General features: G+C 50.0%; 1 protein-coding gene and 1 long non-coding RNA gene across 4 annotated transcripts in view; one reads left to right on the forward strand and one right to left on the reverse strand.

Moving 5' to 3' along the window:
- MGLL (monoglyceride lipase) overlaps positions 1-15,661 on the reverse strand; it is a 114,586-nt gene extending 98,925 nt beyond the window's left edge. Inside the window, exons 1-3 of one of the 3 annotated variants that reach the window (XM_038565462.1) lie at positions 14,801-14,939; positions 14,178-14,322; positions 8,703-8,790 (exon numbers count right to left, since the gene is read on the reverse strand). In XM_038565462.1, coding sequence (XP_038421390.1) covers positions 8,703-8,790; positions 14,178-14,232 — 143 coding nt within the window. In that variant the 5' untranslated portion in view covers positions 14,233-14,322; positions 14,801-14,939. Of the gene's footprint in view, positions 1-8,702; positions 8,791-14,177; positions 14,323-14,800; positions 14,955-15,536 lie in introns of those variants that run through there. The other 2 variants (XM_038565463.1, XM_038565461.1) reach the window with 2 other exon arrangements.
- On the forward strand, positions 15,056-17,745 carry LOC119864619. The gene is made up of 2 exons (XR_005374515.1): positions 15,056-15,342; positions 16,448-17,745. It is a non-coding gene; the product is annotated as an uncharacterized LOC119864619 (long non-coding RNA).
- Positions 17,746-19,167: the final 1,422 nt, after the last annotated feature.

The following is a 19,167-nucleotide window of genomic DNA, read 5'->3' on the forward strand; positions in this document are numbered from 1 at the left end:
TGGATTTTATCAACTACTTTTCCTACATATTTTTTAAATATATTTATTTATTTATGCAGAGAGAGAGAGAGAGAGAGAGAGAGAGGCAGAGACACAGGCAGAGGGAGAAGCAGGCTCCATGCAGGGAGCCTGATGTGGGACTCAATCCCCGGTCTCCGGGATCACACCCCGGGCTGCAGGCAGCGCTAAACTGCTGCGCCACTGGGGCTGCCCTTCCTACATATTTTTGATTATCTTTTTTCTTTATTCTATCAATATGGTGTGTTACAGTAATTACTTTTCAGATATTAAACCACCCTTGCATTCTGGGGATAAACCTCCCTTGGTAATGGTGCATAATTCTGTGTAATGGTGCTGGGTTCCATTTGCAAGTATTTTACTGAAGATTTTTGCATCTATATGCATATGAAATATTGGCTTATAGTTTTTTTTTGTTTTCTTTTTTTTTTAAGTTTATTTATTTATTTATTTATTTATTTATTTATTTATTTATTTATTTGAGACAGAGAGAGAACCAGGCATGGAGAGGGGCCCACGGGGGAGGGAGAAGCAGGCTCTCCACTGAGCAGGGAGCCCAATGTGGGGCTCAATCCCAGGACCCTGGGATCATGACCTGAGCTGAAGGCAGGTGCTTAACCAATTGAGCCACCCAGGCACCCCTGTTTATTTTATGTTATTGTATGTCTTTGTTTGCTTTTGGTATCCCGGTGATACTAGCCACTTAGAACAAGAAATATTTCATCTTCTCTTAGAAAGTTATGTGAAGAATTGATATTCATTCTTTACATGCTTGGTAGATTTCAACAGTGAAGCCACCTGGGCCTGGGCTTCTCTTTGTGGGTAGTTTTCCACTTACTAATTCAGTCTCTTGTAAGTTGATTCAGATTTTCTATTTCTCTCAGGTCAGTTTCAGGAGTTTGCATCTTTCTAGAAATTAGTCCACTTCACCTAAGTTATCTGATTGATCAGCAGACAATTGTTCATAGTATTCGTCTACAATCTTTTGTAATCATGAAAGATTGGTAATGGTCCCTCTTTCATATCTGATCCTCGCCATTCAAGTCTTCTCTTTCTTGATCAGTCTAGCTAAAGATCAGTCACTTTTGCTGATCTTTTTAAACACCCCAAATTTGAACTCGTTTATTTTATCTATTTGTTTTTCTACTCTCTAATTTATTTGTTTCTGCTGTGATCTTTATTATTTCCTTCCTTCTGCTTGCTTTAGGTTTAATTTGCCCTGCTTTTTCTTGTGTCATAGATGGAAGACCGGGCCTATAGCCAGCCCTGGCTGCAAATGACCCTGGGTAAGGAGAATGGAATAGTTGCTGCTGATAGAAAGCAATCATGAATTGTACCCCTGGGGACAGCAATCAGTAAAGAAGAAGCAGGAATGGCTACAGAGAGGGTAAAATACTGGCTCTGTACAGTGCCCTGACTCTGTAAAGACAGAGTTTATCCCTGGCCTGCTCCCACTCCTATGTCTGAGCCAGCTGGCCAATGGGGTCAGCTGAGACTAGAAGGTCTTAGGTAGTACATATCAAGGAGAAGGATGAATCCACAGCAACTTCAGACAGGCTGAGGCCTCCACCATGAAACCACAGAGAAGCAAAAATGTGAAAAGCTAGGATCCACATCCAAATTCAGCCATGGAAGATTTTCCAGTTGCTCTGAATGTACTAGATGGTAAACAATAACCACGTTCACTGAATCTCTGTCTCTATAATGGTTCCCACACGGCCCACACAATAAGACCCAAATCCCTTAGCATGGCAAATACAGCTGTTACAATTGCATCCCCCCAGAATTTATATGTTGAAGCCCTAACTTCCAGTATAAGTGTATTTAGAGATAAGGTTCTTAGGAAGGTAATTCAGGTTCCATGAGATCATAAGGATGGGGCCCTAATCCAGTAGGACTGGTGCCCTTATAAGAAGAGAGACACCAGGAATGCGCACACATAGAAGGAAGACCACGTGAAGATAAAGCATGAAAGTGGCCGCCTACAAGCCAAGAAGAGAGCTCTCAACAGGAACCAGGATACCAGCACTTGGTCTTAGACTTCCAATCTCCAGGACTGTGAGAATATAAATTTCTGTTGTTTCTACCACTGGGTCTGTGGTATTCTGCTGTGGTATCCTTAGCCAGTAGGCACAGTAGCCATTCATATCCAGACTCCCAAACAAACCATTCCATCTTCATCTTCTGCTTTAGGCTACAGTTTCTGAAGAACACCTGCCATTTTCAGAGCATACCTCCATGCCTGTACAAAAGCGCTCCCTCCCACCTGGACTGTCTCTTTCCACCTTCAAAAGACAGCTTAAAGTCACCACCTACACTTTCCTCTGAAATCCCCAAACAGGGTGCATGGCCCCCACAAACTCCCACAGTGCCTAGAACTGCCTCAATACATGTGCACAGGTGTCTTTGAAGGCAGAGACAGAGCCACTTCATTTCTGTACCGCCAAACTAGAATGGGGTACACTCATGCAAGGTGTTCAGAAGGAACTTGTGGCATCGGAGGTGCGCACTCAAACAGGCCCGAGTCTCTGGGCCGTACCGTGGACTCTCCAATGCTGTCTAGCAAGCCACTGAGCTTACATCTGGAGCTCAGTTAATACTGCTGAATCATCTCCCACATCAAACAAGGAGGCCGTCCTCATGTCCAGATCCTGGTGTCCCCTCTGACTTTGATGCTAAAAATGGAAAACTCTTTCTGCCGTCCTGCAGGCCCCACTCATATATGCGTTTTCACATACAGAATCTCACCTCCAAGTTAAATTGGCTACAACACTGTGATCAAGTATCTCAGGAGATTACCTAGAAGGAATATTCTTAATCTAGGTTTTACCAGCTCCTTCGGGGACACATCTGGACTTTGGTGCTCCATTGCCTGAACAAAAAGTTAGCCCTTCTGATCTATACTCAGTGGAAATATTCTGTTCTTTTCCTAGAAAACCATGCCAGAAAGAATTTTGGAGAATCATCTAACCTAATCATCTGACTCTAAATATAAGAAGTTCATTTATTTATTCAAAAAACATGTTTAAATCCCTTATTTTGTACTAAGAATGAAATTCTACAAGGCAGGAGCACTGGAGAAGAGAGAATAACACTGAACATGACTGGGGGGGTGACGCCTGGGGGGCGCAGTCGGCTGAGCAACCGACTCTTGGTTTCGGCTCAGGTCATAAAATCAGGGTCATGAGATCAAGCCCCTGGCCAGGCTTCCTACTCAGTATGGAGTCTGCTTGAGATTTTCTCTCTTCTCTCTTCTCTCTCTCCCTCTGCCCCTCCCCTTATTCATGTGCGTGCACGCGCGCACTCTCAAATAAATAAATAAATAAATAAATAAATAAATAAATTCTGTAACAAAAAAAAATTACTGTGACTTCTACCCTGGAGAAGCTCAGGAGTTGTTCCATCATCATAAGATGCAAGGTGTCCTAGAGTTGTATAAAATGCAAAACCCTCCGAGAACTTGCCTAAAGGACAAAGGGATGATACCTTGTCTAAAGTTACTCACAAGCAGAGGCAGAAATAAAACTTTAAGGCTGGTTTCCTGACTCTAAGGACAAAGATCTTTTCCCCATGTGATAGAATCTCAAAAGTGACCTCAAAACATGTCCTTCCTTCGTCCTTGCTCCTTGGATGTGCCCTTGCACACCGCCTCCCGACTGACTTGCTCTGACAGCGGGACACTTGCACACTTCACCCAAGCAGAGACTTGAAAAGCACTTGCACACTGGGGTTTGCTCTCCTGTTGCTCTTGAAACATTGCCACCCCCAGAACAGATCTGAGCTAGCCTGACAAAGGGTGTCAAACCACATGCAGCAGAACCGAGGTGCTCCTGCCAGCAGTGCACGGATACCTGACATGTGAGGAAAACCATCCAAGACCAGTAAGTCCCTCGCTGGCGCGTCAGTGCTGAAGGGGCAGCAGCTGACCACAGATGCATAAGGAAGCCCAGCCAAGGTCAGCAGAAGAACTGTCTGGCTGAGCCCAGAGCAAATTGCCAGTCACAGACTCATGAGCTAAGGAAATGCTGTTACACAGCATACAGTAGTAACATAGGTTACTACTGCACCCCAGACTGCCCTGCTCACTCCAGATGCAATAAATGGCAGGACAGCACTTGTACCAGTTAGTCACATTTGTTGCAATAGAAAATTTCCACACAACCTGATACACTATTAGGACCAAAGGAGACATACACGCCCAAGATGACATATCTTGAGACACAGCCTACTGGAAATGGAGTGGATGCTTGTACTCAGGTTTGCTGGCACTGACTCCCAGCCCTACTTGCTAAGACTTGTTTGGTTTCCTGGCCAATTGAGAGTGCACCTCACACACTGTCACAGAGGTTTTGCATGAGATAAAAGTGTCTCATTGTCCTGTTATCTCAAAAAGAATTTCACCACCAACGGCTCCTTACAGCTTTCTTGTTTCCTTTACCTTGTAAATGAAGCAGCCAGTATCTATTTCTACTAACGTTCTGTTATTTAGGGGGTTTGAAATCTCACTGAAATGGAACTAAAGCATTTTTGTTTTAAGTCGTCTCTACACCCAACTTGGGCTCCAACTCAAGACCCCTTGATCAAGAATTGCATGCTCCACTGACTGAGCCAGCCAGGTGCTCCAAAACAGAACTTTATTTTATCTGTTAAGAAAAAGAAAATAATAAATAGGCTGAACACTGGGGGAAAGCATGCAGCCTAAGGTCATGAGGGAGAGCAGTAAAAGTGGAATCTGTAAAGATCATTATCACGTGGCACATGGGCAGCTCAGTCAGTTAGGCATCTGCCTTTGGCTCAGGTCATGATCTCAGGGTCCTGGGGTGGAGCCCCATTTCGGGCTCTGTGCTCAGCAGGGAGTCTGCTTCTCCTCTCTGTCTGCCCCTGACACCCTGTCCCCCTCCTGCTTGCTCTCTCTCGCTCTTAAAGAAATAAGTAAAAAATCTTTAAAAAAAAAAAAAAATAAGGATCATTATTGCTTTCCCTGTAAGGCTTATGTGGCTGATGCTTACCAGGATGGTGGGATGTAGGGGCTAATGGTGGGTAACAGACAAGCCCAGGACATAGTCCTTCCTCACAGCCCGCCAGACTGATGATAGAGGCAGCCAAAGAGATCAAGTTAAGTAATAAGAGCCCACCCTCACACCTCATTTACTATGTGCCAGGCATGAACTCTGACACTTAAACCTGACCTGTGCAACCACCGTAGGGCAAAGGTACTAGTGCTCCCCATTTTAAACGTGCAGAAATTGGTCAAGAAATATACACAGCCCCACACCTCATCCACATGGATGCTCTCCGCGGTCTGGCTCCATGGTCTATACTGTTCTCCACTGGGCTATCCTGCTTTGCATCCCAGAAAGACCAGCTTTCCCTGAAACATGTCTTTTCAAGATCAACTGAACAGGATAAACAGAGCAAAACTTCCAAAATATCTAAGGGCAGCAATTTCCTAGCCAAGATCTTTCCTCTCTAACCCAGATGCATGCAAGTGGCCTGGGGAAACTGACCTGCCTTGACAAGATGGGATTAACCAGAGGCTATGCAAGATCAAAGACTCAGTTTTCTCCTTGCCTTCAAGCTTTTCTCCTTCTGTTCCTCCTCCTCCCACCTCCCCTGTACTGGGGGGCCCCACACCTCCTCCACCACATCCTTCTCTTATTCTCCTAGAGGCTTCCTGGGCTTCTCTTCCTCCTCGAATTTATTCCCCTTCCCGTAGGGCCTCTCAGTGAGTCTCCTGCCATCTTTTGGAAGTCCATCAACCCCCATTACTAAGCATCCTGGGGCATCACCTAGGTGCCCACACGCTTCTAACCACTGAAAACAGAATGCAGATGTCGTCAAATGGCTTCCAGCAGTGAGCCAGGAGGGGGCCAATCAAGACCTCTCCCTCCAAGCCTTGCCCCAAACTGGACATCTGTTGAAATCTCTACTGCGAAGGGCTACCTTGTGACTTAAATCCATAAGAAGAAGGTGTGGGAGCAACTGCTGGGAGACAGTATGGTACAGAGGAGAGAGCATGGTCAGAACTTGGGGCCCTGGGCCCATGCAGCCCCCTAGGTGACCTCATGTTTGCCCTCTGAACTCCAGTCTGCTGGGGAAGAGTCTGCTGGAGCCTGTGATCCATCTTCCTTTCCAGAAAACCTACCCATGATGTCAAAAGAAAACCTACCCATGATGTCAGACTCTAACCCCCTGAAAGTCTCCACCACCTACCTGGGTAAAGTCCCAGGGCTGTGGCGAGCTGGGGAACTCTAAGAAAACCTTAGCGCTCAAGTCTGACTTCCTCCACCAGAAGAGAGAGAGCTCTGGTAGTCACATGCTCACACGCTCTCTCCTCTCTCAGAGAAGATTGTTCACTCATGAACACACATTCATGAAGCTCCTGCGGAGGGCTGGCCATTATTCTAGGCACCAGGGACATGACACGCGTGTGCCGAGAAACAAGATACTGGCTAGCATGCAATTTGGTGGGGGAAGCGTGCACCATCTCAGTAATCTAAGCCTTGCGCTGGGCCATTCCATGGATGTCTGCTCTCTAAAGGTGGCAGCATGAGGGGACAGATGCACCAGGGCCCTCAAAGTAGCACAGGTGCGATTTCACAAAATGATCCGTTTCCATCCTCATCTCTATTAATCCTGCTCTGTGAAACATAAACACTTCTGTTTTAGGAAACTTTGTCAAGGACACAGAAGGTCCAGGTCCCCTGAACCCTAACACCAGCTGAAAATACAGTTTCCCAAACCTTTTCTTTCCTTTTGTCCATCCCCCTCTTCCTCTTCCCTCCTCGCTCCCACCTTCCCTCCTTCCTTTCCTTCCCTCCAGAATATTGATAGAGCTGTGATCCTGGTGAGAAACAGCTCCTTTACACCTTTTTGAGGAAGGGGAGGCACAGGTTTTCATCACTGCTCACAGTATTTTCTGGATGCCAAGAGTAAAACTGAACGGTCAGCCCATGGGAGAGAGGCATGATGCCTGTGAAATCGGGCAACTGCAAATGGACTGACCCGGCTCACAGCTCTTGTCACCACCCTCCTGGCTCCACACAGCCCCCTGCTGAGTGTGTCTCCAACACAGAGAGAACAGTGTCACCCCCCAGTGCCTCAGCTACCACCATCAGCATCCCCACCCCCACCTCCAAGGAATAAGGCTGTGGGAAATGAAAAGAACCTCCTACCAACAAGAACCTTGAATGACCCTAAAATAAGGGACAAGGGTCGTCTTGTAATCTCAGCTGTAAAAATTCGCACCACTCAAGACCATTTCTTCCATTTACACAATAAGTGATGGTTTGGCTTGCATTCACGGACAAAGTGCCTCTGGCATTAAGATCTAAACTTCGAAGGTGCCGATAAATAGACAGTGGTGGACAACGAGTGCTATTCAGAAGGCAGCTTATTTTGCTATTTCTTTCTTAGATTCCACTGCAAAACAAAGCCAGATTTGTATCTGCAGAACATTCTTATAGCAACTGGAAGAAATTATCCCTTAACGAAGCTGTTAGAAAAATCAACTGTAAGAGTAGCAGCCTGCCCTTCCTCTGGTCAAAAGATCTTTGCTATTTGAAGAGTCTTAAACAACAACAACAACAACAACACACCCACCCAGGAGAAATGCCCTATTTAAAAATAAGGCAGTTTGCTACACTAAAACTAGGCACAAGCATTGGAAGGAGAAACAAAAGCTCATACAAGAGAAAGAGACTTTTGGAAATTCTTAAAATAGGCAATAGACAATCAAATTGCTACTGAGAAACAGATTAATCTGATTGAAAATAGTGTCGTTGCTATAAATGCAGAGTGAGGTCTACTTTCTCAGGGCTCAGGTGTAGATTTCGTAAAACAACACGTTAAGTCAAAGGTGCTTCCTCTTAGAGCCCTCCTTGGGGAGAGCCAATGTGAGACACGATTCCTTTCTCACTTTCCTGAAAATGAACTTGTCCCTGCCATTAATCTTTTACTGGGAATTCAGTTGGCTTGGCCATGCCCTCTGTCCTCCATTTCTCCTGCTGGTTTATTCCAGGGATGTTCCAAGGAGATGTCCCACGGGGTGGGTACCCCCCTGCACCCCGTCCTCACCATCAGAGAGCAGAGAGGACATCTTCGGAACAGAGATAATAAAGGGGAGTGTGGGGAAGGAGAACCCTCCATTCCCTGTGCACCTGTCGTTTGGAGGGGTCCCAAGGACCTGGGACGGGTCCTTGCCCGCCTTTACTGCCAGCATCATCAGGAGCAGGCAACTTCAGTCCTTCTACTGCTATCACAGGAGCCACTATCACATCAGCCCTCTTCAACTGTCCCCTGGATGATGGCAAATCCCTCCAACCAGATGGCTGTCCAAGTTACAAGTCTGACTACAGCCCTTCTTAAAACCTATCCACGGGGCTCCCACACCCTGAATGAAAGTTCAAGGCCAAGCCTCTGGCTCAGCCTGCAGCCTCCCTGTCCACCCTGCCCCCAGGGCCCGGCCCCCTCTGGCTTCATTAGGCTCCTGCCACTTTCTTCCTGGAGCTTTCCGCCCCAGCAATACCACTGCTGAGGCTCCCAAACAGAACACCTTGTGCAGTCCACCTGTTCCTGCCTCAGTTCCTGCCCCTGACATGCTCTTCCTGCAGGTCAAGGGCACTGGCTGAGATGAAGAGTAGGAGCTGAAACCCAGCCCACGTTCTGCTTCTCAAGCCACATACCTGAGGGGCTGGGTCTGCCTGGGAGGACTCCTTTTCCTCATTTGCACAAAGGCTCTCCAGGGCTTAGCAGTCGTCTTATCCCTAGGGGCTGACCACATAACATCATGACTATCCAGGTATTCATCTACCCCGATCCTTTCATCAAACGGAGAGGTCTTTGCCACCCTCTCCCCATCCTGGTACCCAACACAATGCCTGGAACATGTAGATGCCAATAACTAGGTGTTGGCTGAACTGGCTGGTGAACGGGAGCATGACTATGGCTGAGCATGGGGAGCAGGCAGGTAAGCCCTAAGAGCCTGTCTTGCTACAGAGGCTTCCGAAGAGCCCAAGAGCTATGCCAACACAACTAGAGAGCAGGTCTAAGGGGCTGGGCCTGGTGGGGGGAGCTTGACTGTTGTCACACCCATGGAGACCAACAGAATGGAGTTCAAAATGGCTCCTTTTAAGAACAAAGAAGGGATGTGATTGGGCCCACCCTGAGGATGCAGCCACCAAAGCTAAGTGATGCAGTAACACCTAGTCACACAGGTGGCAGGAGTTCAGAGTGGGGAGAGGTCATCAGGGCTGCAGGAGTCAGCACAAGATATAGGAGTGGAAACACTCAAAGATGTAAGCAAAACTCATGGAACGTTGCCCAGAACACTGGACCAATGCTGTAGGCTGTGGGGGGGGGGGGGGGTGGAGAGGGTCAGGAGGGGAGGACTAAATAACTGACTTACAACCTGATTAGAAAACCGAAGGGGGACCGGAACACAGAGAAAGCCCATCTGATCTATAAGAACAAAATCCCAGAGGCGGTAGGGATCAAAATGATGTCCAGCCAGATGGTGGAGACTGCATCGCTGTGGCCTGGATCCAGCTGACTGGGAGGAGCCCTTATCTTCTGGAGCCACTGGTGCCACATGAAAAGGGGCTGGTGGCTGATGTGAGGAGGATAGTATGAAGACGGCGGGAAGGGAGTGTGTTTTGCAGCATTTAAATATATCCCAGCTTCAAGGACTCCCTTCATCTCCAGGTACATGTGCATAGGTGGGAGGAAGTGTCCTAAGGTGGCATTGCTCAACAGTACAGCTATAGGTTCTGAAGGCTTCATGGGGAAAGGGATCAGTGTGACCCAGGCCAGAGGTAGGGGATGTCAGCTGAGCCCCGCTTTGGGGAATAAGAGATAGTTTATTGATTCTAGATCCACCAACAATGACCAAGGCTGAGAACTTGGGGAGGTTCTAGAAACAATGCCCCATGATGCTTGAGAGTCCCTTTCCTGCCATGTGCTCCACTCTGTGTCACCAAGAGGAAAGTCCTGAAAACCACACTGCAGGTAGTGTTACCTGCACATGGCCTGGGACACAGCTCAGACTGGTAGAACTGGGAGGGGAGAGGCAGCAGTGCCCCGGGCAGGTGGGGCTGTGGGGTCACTGGAGGGAGAAGCCAGGTTACCAAAACTGCAGTCAAATGCAAGACAGGGCAAGGGCACAGAGCCAGCAAGGTCTGGAGAAGGAACTCCAGCAGCTTATGTTCTGGAAGGTCTCTGAACATGTAGGTGAGTTTGGAACAAAATGCCAAAGGAAATGCAAAATCAAGTCCCTTGTGAATCCCAGAGATTGTCCAGGCAGGGCTGCGTGGGGCAGGACCCCGGGCAGCAGAGGGACAAGAGACAACTGCACCGTGAAACAGCTCCCCCAGCAACCAGCTGTCATCAGCACGGACGCTGCGGACAGGAAAGCTCATCAGCCCTTCAGGGTTGAGGGGCTGCCCAGGGACCAAGTGCATGGGAGGGAAGTGGCGGCTCTAAAGGCAGGTGAAGGGCAGGGACCTGTGGATCAGCCCACGCCCACGCCCCCCCCCCCCCCCGCCGCCGCCCCCCCCCCCGCCAGGCGGCTCTGCCAATGAGCAGTCAGGCACCAACCATGTGCTGGGTCACAGCTGCAGTCATGCAGCTGCAGGGGGGTGCCCTGGCCCTCATCGGGCCCCCAGAACCGGGGAAGCCTGGGAATCCTCCTGCTGAGTCCGGTTTCCCACCATGTGGAGCAGCCACACCTGCACTTGGGGCTGGCCACCATCGCAGAGCTTTACACAGACAGTTGTCCTCTCATGGCCTAAGGGCCCCGTGGTGTCCTGACAGGGGCATTGGAGCTCCCGAGGCAACCCACCTCCCTGCCGCGGCAGGTCATCTGTCTCCCTGCTGGCATCTGGGCTGGAAATCTGCTGAAGAACCAGCCCTGGAAAGGTCCCAGACACCCAATCAGGATGAAGCAGCCACGCCCAGGGCCTCCCAAGACTTTGGTTTCGGAATGGATCCGGACCCACTTCCCACTTCTAGTAACGCTGAGCAAACAGGTTGAACCCATCATTCCATTACTCTTCCCACAGGGTGAAGTGATCTTCAGCCCTAATAAGAGATGGAAGCATATTGAGAAGTCGCTGCTCATAAAGACAGAAGTCTGAGTTTCACTGGGATGTGTTAAGAAGAGCAGCTGCCTTGGAGCAGAGGAATCAGATCTGAATCCAGCTACGGTCATCTTGGGCCTGTTCTCTCATGTAAAGGGGAAATAGAGGCAAATGTGAAGTCTGAATGAGATGGTGTGTGCAGAGTCTAATCCAAACCCGGGAACACATTTGATACTCAACTAAGAGGAGATACTCGATTGACACGAGATAATTCCACCCTACCTCAAGTCTAACACTTGTTATCCCGGTAAATACTACCAGAGGGACATGCATTTGCCTTGACACTACCAAACGGAGGCTTAAAAGTCTCCAGCGCGAAATGATTCAAAGCTGAGCCTTTGGCTCGTGTATTAAAAACAGTGTCGTGTTTGGACACACACACACACGTTAGAACAACAATCCCAAGGAGTGTCTTCTTCTTTCTCAGGGTCCAGTGTGAGAGGCTGGACAGAATTTATAAACACACAATCTGTTTCCACAAGCAGGTTAGGCCGGTTTCCCAGCTAAGGCTGACACCTGTGACCCAGTGTTGCTCTGAGCCACCTGCAGCGCTAGCGCTGGTGTTGGAGCCCAGCAGGCCTGACTGGAGCGAAAAGAGCAGGACAGCAGAACGTTCCAGGTGCTCGGAGGCAGGCCCCAGGAGCTGGAGGCAACTCACTGACCGAAAAACCAGCCCAAAGCAGTGCAACTTAGAGTGGCGCACGCAGACTCTCTGCGTCAGATGACACCCGGGGTGGCTCCTGAGGTCTCAAGGTCCTCTGTGAGAACAAAATTTTTTTTTTTTTTTTTTTTAATGGAGCAGAGTGGAAGGACAGAGAGGAGGTGCCATGTGTCTGGGTTTTCCCTGCAGATGGTAGGGCATAGAGAGCTCTGAGCTTAACCGGGGAAAGGGCCTTAAGGACACTCCCTGGAGAGAATACACTGAGGCCAGTGGTGACCTAAGGTCCCTCCCCCTTCTGACAGCAATAGGCTACAGCCTTGAAACTCAACAACGGAGATGTCCCAGGCCACGAAGGAAGGCAGGCCTGCACAGTAGCTGCTCGCTGCCCGAGCAGCTGTTCCCAGTTATGAAGACACGGACATACTCTCACACCAGTTGGCACAGACCTCTGCCCTGAGGCCCTCACATCTCCCCACACTCCGCTTCCTCCTCCGGGAAGCTCTAACCTCCTCAAAATCCAGGGCTGCTTGCCATGGGGTCAACAGCTACCACATTGGGGCCTCCAAGACTTTCTGATTGGTCAGGACTGCTGGTAAGATGGTTTGAAGATCACTCCTGACATTGGCCCCAGCTCCCTATGATCTGTATGACCTTCAGAAGGTAAATGTAGTGGGGGGGGGGGGTGTTGGGGGGGTGGCGTACACAGGGAGTGGCCTCCCGGTCACATTCCTTCCACAGCTCCCAGGGCCCAACTGCCTTGGCCACCCACCCATGTTCTTACTGCCATTGGCCACCACAACATAAACCCTGACTTCCCAGATAGCTCAGTTCAAACTACCCCCTGGGGAGGGGGGGAGGGGTTTGTTCGGCTAACTGGAGCAAAAGCAAAGAAGTAGAGAGAACTGCCCACAGTACCACATCAGCGTGGAGATTGTGAAAACCACTCACAGCCAAGAAAGGGCAGCCAGTTCGGCCGTTCGCACCCAACCACCCGCCCACCGCCCTGCATGGCCCCCGTGGGAGACCCAAGGCCCTCCTTACCCTTATTTCATTGGCCTCGAACTAAGACAGTCTCCCCACTCAACCAAGGAACCCCAAAGTCCAGGACCTGGATGTTTAAAAATGTGTACTTTCAATTCTATGTCCTGTTTTTGTATATTGATCAAATATATAACAGAGTTCTTAGGAATTGAACCAAGACCATGCAATTCTACAGCTAGTTAAGTCAGAGTGGAGAAGTCAGAATGGAGAATTAATGACAATGCTTGATAACCCTTCCCCTCCTTCCCACTTCCTCCCTCCCTCCTTCCCTCCCTACCCCACTCTCTCCATCTGACACATACACAGACATACACACTCTCTTCTCGAGGAAACCTTCAAGAAAGATATTGCCAGAAGTGGTAGGAACCCTCACCAGCCCATTATGATAGCTAGTTTGTACAGCTGCCCTGAAGCTATGATTTTAAACCAGGGCTTTAAAAGTGTCTATCTCTATATCTTTAATGTGCAGCTAGCTACCTGGATTACCTACACCTTGCTGAAAATGTAAGAAAGACTCTACAGCTGTGCTAGGGTTGGGTGATTACTGAAACACAAAGGGAGAGACATAATTCACATCAGACCGTGTCCCCTGGGAGACCAGAGGCCTGCGAGGCAGGTAAAATATCCATGGGACAGGAGACGCTCACTCATCACTGGGCAAATTGGTCCCCACAAATAATTTCTTTCCCTGAATAACACAAACAAGGAGGGTTTTCCCTGTTTTGTACAAGAGGAGGGAAGCAGCAGGAGACCAGCTGTCTTATGGTGTATAGTCCCAACGCCTGTTTCTAATAGCAAGACAAATCCTTGATGGAAAATGTACAAAGTAATGGAGCTGGCCAGAAAGCAGAAGGAGATACCCAGACCCCTTTCTTCCTCCTTGTACACATATGACACCTCTGAAACCCACAGTCACAGGAAAAGAAAACAAAGGTTACTCTAGAGATACAGTTTTGATTTTCCTATCTGCTGAGGTGGTTTGAGTTGTTGGGTTTGATTTTAAAGGAATGCCTGTACCACAGGAAATTCACTCCAGCACAAAAAATAAAGTCATGTGGAATTCTTGAAAACTGCCGGAAGGTAGATATCCGTATCCTGGTGGTTATCATGAAAACATAACTCTTGCTTCTTAATTAAAAAAAAAAAAAAAAAGATCAAGTATAAATCTCAGCTTTGTTAGCAGTGCTGTGCCTGATGTGAAAATGCATGTGAAGTAGGTCATGAAGAAAGTGGCCCCGGAGGAGATGCTACATGATGTGGGAGGAGAGGCAGGCGAGAACAATCCCCCGTGCGTCTCGGGCAGCACTCTGGGGCAGACTTACTTGGGTGTGCCTGGAGGTTTCCAGTACCTGCAGAAGAGGTACTGCCCGTCGGCATTGACCAGGTGAGGCAAGTTCTGGTACGGAACGCTCTGTGGGGTCCGTCTGGGGGAACTTTCCTCCGGCATCCTGAAAGGATCTTCAGGTCCTTGAAAGGAAAAAGAGGACATGTTCCAAACTCAAAAATATGGCAAAACACACAGGGATGGGGAGAAAAGCCTCATTCAGTGTCAGTCATATTTTTTTAAGCAGTTAAAAAAGAAAAAAAACCCTCCATTTCAAAGATTTTTTAAAAACCCATATATTTCTTGCAATCTCTCCAAGACTGAAAAATCCCATTTGTTCTTCAGAAAATGCTCACTTTATTTTTTAAGTGCCTCATTACAGCTTTTCCCCCCTTCCCATCTGTGTTTATTTTAAATCATTTCAGGAAACTTCATCTTAAAGACTATTTTAGCTGTAATCAAGTGGAAATTACAGTCAGCTCTGTGGGTATAAAGACCCAGCTGCAAGAAGACCCATCTATCTTAAAATCCCCAAGGAAGTTTCAAAGGGGCACAATAATGAGGTGGATGATACTCCAATTAATTCCTCCTGCCTGAAATTCCAAAGATTCCATGACAAACCTGTTTCCATCATGTCCTGGCTTTTGCATTCCACAACCGCGGCAGCATGGAGGATCAGAGCCAGGCGGTCGCAGGGCGGCATCCGAGCAGCGCCCGAGCCCCTGTCCCCGCGCCCCGCGCCCCGCGCCCCCGAGCCGGGAGCCGGGAGCCCGGAGCCTGCCTGCAGCGGGCACGGGCGCGCTCTCCGGGGCTCGGCTCCTTGCCCGGGGGCGGGACGCGGCGCCTGCGACGCCCCACACTAGCCCAGGTCACCGCTTTCCCTACGCAGACCCGCGGAGGGCTCGCCGGCGCGCACCCCCGCCCGGGGCAGCCGGGCAACCTGCCCCGCGCGCCCCGAGAAGCTCCGCACACGCACACAGGCGGGTCCCCGAGCAAAGTCGCCCCCGGGGCTCCGGACAAACTTTGCTTCCTGCCCGTCTCCGGCGGCGCCGGGAACGGAGCCCCGCAGCTGTCACTGGAGAAGCCACGGGAAACCGACCGGGAGGCTCGCCGGGCGGTGCCGGGGACGGCGGGGACCGGGAAGGCGGAGTGGACGGGGACAAGTTGGTTTGGGGGCTGCTGCGAGGAGCGGGGGGGCGCCCGCACACGCGCCTGCACACGCGCCCGCACACGCGCGCGCACACACGCGCGCGCCCCGGGGGCCGCGGGAGCCCACGCGGAGCGTGCGGGGTCCCGGGGCTGCTCCCCACCCCCGGGGACGGCGCCGGTGGCTGGGGCGGGGGCCGGAGGCAGTTACCGGGGCCACGAGCACGAGCGCCGCTGTCGCGTTCCCCGAGCGCCGCGGGTCCTCGTCTGCGGCGGGCCGGTGCCGGGCCGAGTGCGCGCCGCCGGCTCCGCGGCGACAGGGCGCGGCGTCCGCGCTGCCACTTTATCCCGGGCCGGCTCGGCGGCGGGGGCGGCCCGGGGGGTGGGGACGCGGGACCGGCGGGCGGCGCGGGGAGGCGGCGCCCGGGGCCCACGTGTGCCCGGCCCGAGGGGAGGAGCGGGGGCACAGCCCGCGGACCCGGCCACGCGCTCCTCCCCGCCCGGCCTGGCGGGAGGCCGCGCCCCGGGGTGGCCGCCCCGACCGTCACGAGGCCTGGAACCCAGCCGGGCTCTCCCGAGGATCAGCGGGGGGAGGACTCGCCACACCCACGCGCAGCACACCTCGTGCACCATTAGGGACACACGCGCACACCGCAGCTACAGCCTGCACACGCACGCAGACCACATGTGCGCGCAGACCCACACCCAGATGATACAGGAGCATATGCAGATACATGTAGACGCTGCGTGTTCACACATGCAGGCATGTGCATAGACCTCCCCTCAGACACACAAACACATAGGTGCTCAGTACACGAAGACACACATGACACCCACAGAGATACACAAACCCACATAGACACACAGAGAAAGGAACACAGACACAGAGCGACAAGCATACAAACATGACATGCACATATGGGCAGACACACTCATATCGCGTACACACACATTCACACCCCCAGGGAGACACACACATAAAAAGCTGGGGTGGGAGTGCACACCTCCCAGGAGGTGGGCTAGAAGCAGACTGTAGGCCTGTCCCTCTACCGCCGTCCCCAGCAATGTGCCCAGGTCCCAAGAGGTGGGCCCTGAAAGGAAATCTCTGGTGCATCCACACAGGCCAAGGAAGATCTGAACACTATCTGGAATGACTCGCAATGCAGCTTGTGGAGGTCCAGGAACCAGCACTGGACTTAGAGTCCAGACCACCTGCTCCAGCTTCTCCGTTTGTCCTGTGAGCCTTAATCTCCTCACCTGCAGCCGGAATGCAACAATACCTATGTCCCCAAGGAGTGTGACAAACGTCCCCAGCTCACATTGACCTCAGCTGGCCTTTGTGCCTCTCCTTCTTTCTCACATAACTGTATGCCATACCAATGGTGAAAAGAACTGCTGTCCTCCAGAAACTGGTATCTCAATGTCACATTGTCTGCGTGCAGGGGGCCAAGGCTGCTTAGAGCCTGTGATCTAACTTAAGAAATAAAACAATAGCCTTTGAGAAGCTATGGGTCCTAAGTGCCGCCCAGTGGCTTGGCCAGCTCTCTGGCCTCCAGCAGTTCACCAGGCCTGCTATACAGAAGCCGTAGCTAAATGACTTCTCTGAGGGGCTGTTTTGCAACATCCGTGCAGGCAGGGTCTAGAGGCAGCGGCCCTGGGGCAGGGGCCCTGCTAAGTACATTGTATTTACTGGGATGGTAATTTCTTCAAAGCCGGGCAGTTGGGGATCTGAAAGATGTTATGGGGGGCCCGGAGCCCACCAGTCCATCTTGTGTATGCAGCTGTTGTTTCAGTTTTTTCCAGCTCCAACATTCCAAAACTTTAAATAGACAGTGTGAAAGTTTGGAGGACAGATTTTGCTGAAGTTGTCAGCAGAGCCTCTGTGGAAATGGGGGTAGTGAGCTTGAAGTTTTGCTTGCTCGGTTACCAACATAAATGAGAGTGTGGTATGTGGTCAGCAGATTGGGAAACCAGCAGGTTAGAGATTGAGACTGTGCTGTTGTATATCTGGTTTTTCTTTTTCTTTTTTTTCCCAGTAAACTTTTTATTTTGAGATACTGGTAGATTCACATGCACTTGTTAACACCTAACACAGAGAAATGCTATGCGTCCTCTACCCAGGTTCCCATTGGTAACGTCTTGGGAAACTGTAGGAAAATATCACAACCAGGATATTGACGTTGATAAAGTCAAGATGCAGAACATTCCAGCACATCCTGTTGTCTTTTCTAGGCAGAGATACTTCCCTCCCACCCCCATCTTTTCCATAACCCCTGCCAGGCTCTAATTTGTTCTCCTGTTTCTAAAATTTTCTCATTTCGAGAATGTTCTATAACTTGAATCACAGTTCATTGAGGGACTTTGGGTCATTACCTGTTTGGGGCTATCACAAATAAAGCTGCTTTCAGTGCTCACCTAGAGATTTTTGTGTGAATCTGAGTCTATGCCATTTCACATGAACACCCAGAATGGGTGAGACATCCAGCTACTCAGCACCCTTGTCAACCTTCAGTGTTGTGGCTCTTTCTTGACTTTTAGCCTTGTCCTCCCCAGCATCTTTGCTCCTCCCCTCCCTCTGGGACTCGATGGTATGATGTTAGATCTCTTGTTAAAGTCCCATTGGTCTCTGAGGCCCACTCCATTTGTTTTCCTATTTTCTTTCCATTGTCCAGATGGGGTAATTTCTAGTGCCCTGTCTTCCAGTTCACTGCTTCTTTCCTCTCTCCCCTGCATTCTGCCTCTGAACCCATCCTCTGAGCTTTTTAAATTCAGCTGTCTAATTTTTCAGTTCTCCAATTCCCCTTTGGTTCTTTAGTAGATCTTCTCCTCCTTGGCTGAGACCTTCTATTTTCCATTAGTTTCAGCCATGTTTGTAATCACCCCTTGAAGTATTTTTATCATGGCTGCCTTAAAATCACTGCTCTTTCTGTTGGCATCTATATACTGTCTTACAAAATTATTTATTTATTCATGAGAGGCACAGAGAGAGAGAGAGAGAGGCAGAGACATAGGCAGAGGGAGCCTCCTCACAGGGAGCCTGATGTGGGACTGGATCCCGGATCCCAGGATCATGACCTAAGCTGAAGGCAGGCGCCCAACCACTGAGCTACCCAGGCGTTCCTATACAGTGTTTTCCCATCCAACTTCAGGTATTTCTGGTTCTTGCTGAGATGTGTGTTTTTCTATGGAAACCCAGATAGTCTGGTCTTGTATTGTATGGTGAGACTCTGGATCTTATTTAAAGCTTCTGTCTTTGCTGGTCCTCTCTAATACTGCTGTAGGCCAGGGGATGGGCAGGTGGCAGTGTGGCTTCATTACTCCCAGGTAGAGCGAGAAACCCAGCTTGCCTACTCAGCCTTGGTGGGTGTGGGAGTGAGCAATGTTTTACTTCTGTGTTGTTTGATTAGTGTGGAAGGTCAATGTCTGAAGCTTTTCTGTCTTGTTCAGCTTTCTCTCTCCTGGTTCTTTAGGTGGAAAAACAGGCTTTGGTTGGGTATCGCTTGGTGTGTGCCCATGACATTTCTGGATTGTTGGCTTCTCTAGCTCAAAGACTACAATATCTAAGGCAACACAAAAAACCCAGGAGCTTGCCACCATGTTGTTCCTTGGCTCCTGAAGTCCCTAGCTGGTCTGCCTTTTGTCTCCTCTTTTAGAGTTTCCTTCAGTTTGTCTTATATATGATGTTCAGGGTTTTTAGTTGAACTTAGTGGGAGTAATAGGGAAAAGCATATCTCCTGTGCCATTGCAGATGCAGATATCCTATATCTGGTAATATAATCCAGCAATCCCTGCCTACTCATGTGCCCACAGAGATATAGGGACTCAGTCTCTCTAGACTGGAC

This window comes from Canis lupus, chromosome 20 (genome assembly GCF_011100685.1).
Source record: "Canis lupus familiaris isolate Mischka breed German Shepherd chromosome 20, alternate assembly UU_Cfam_GSD_1.0, whole genome shotgun sequence".
NCBI lineage: Eukaryota > Metazoa > Chordata > Mammalia > Carnivora > Canidae > Canis > Canis lupus.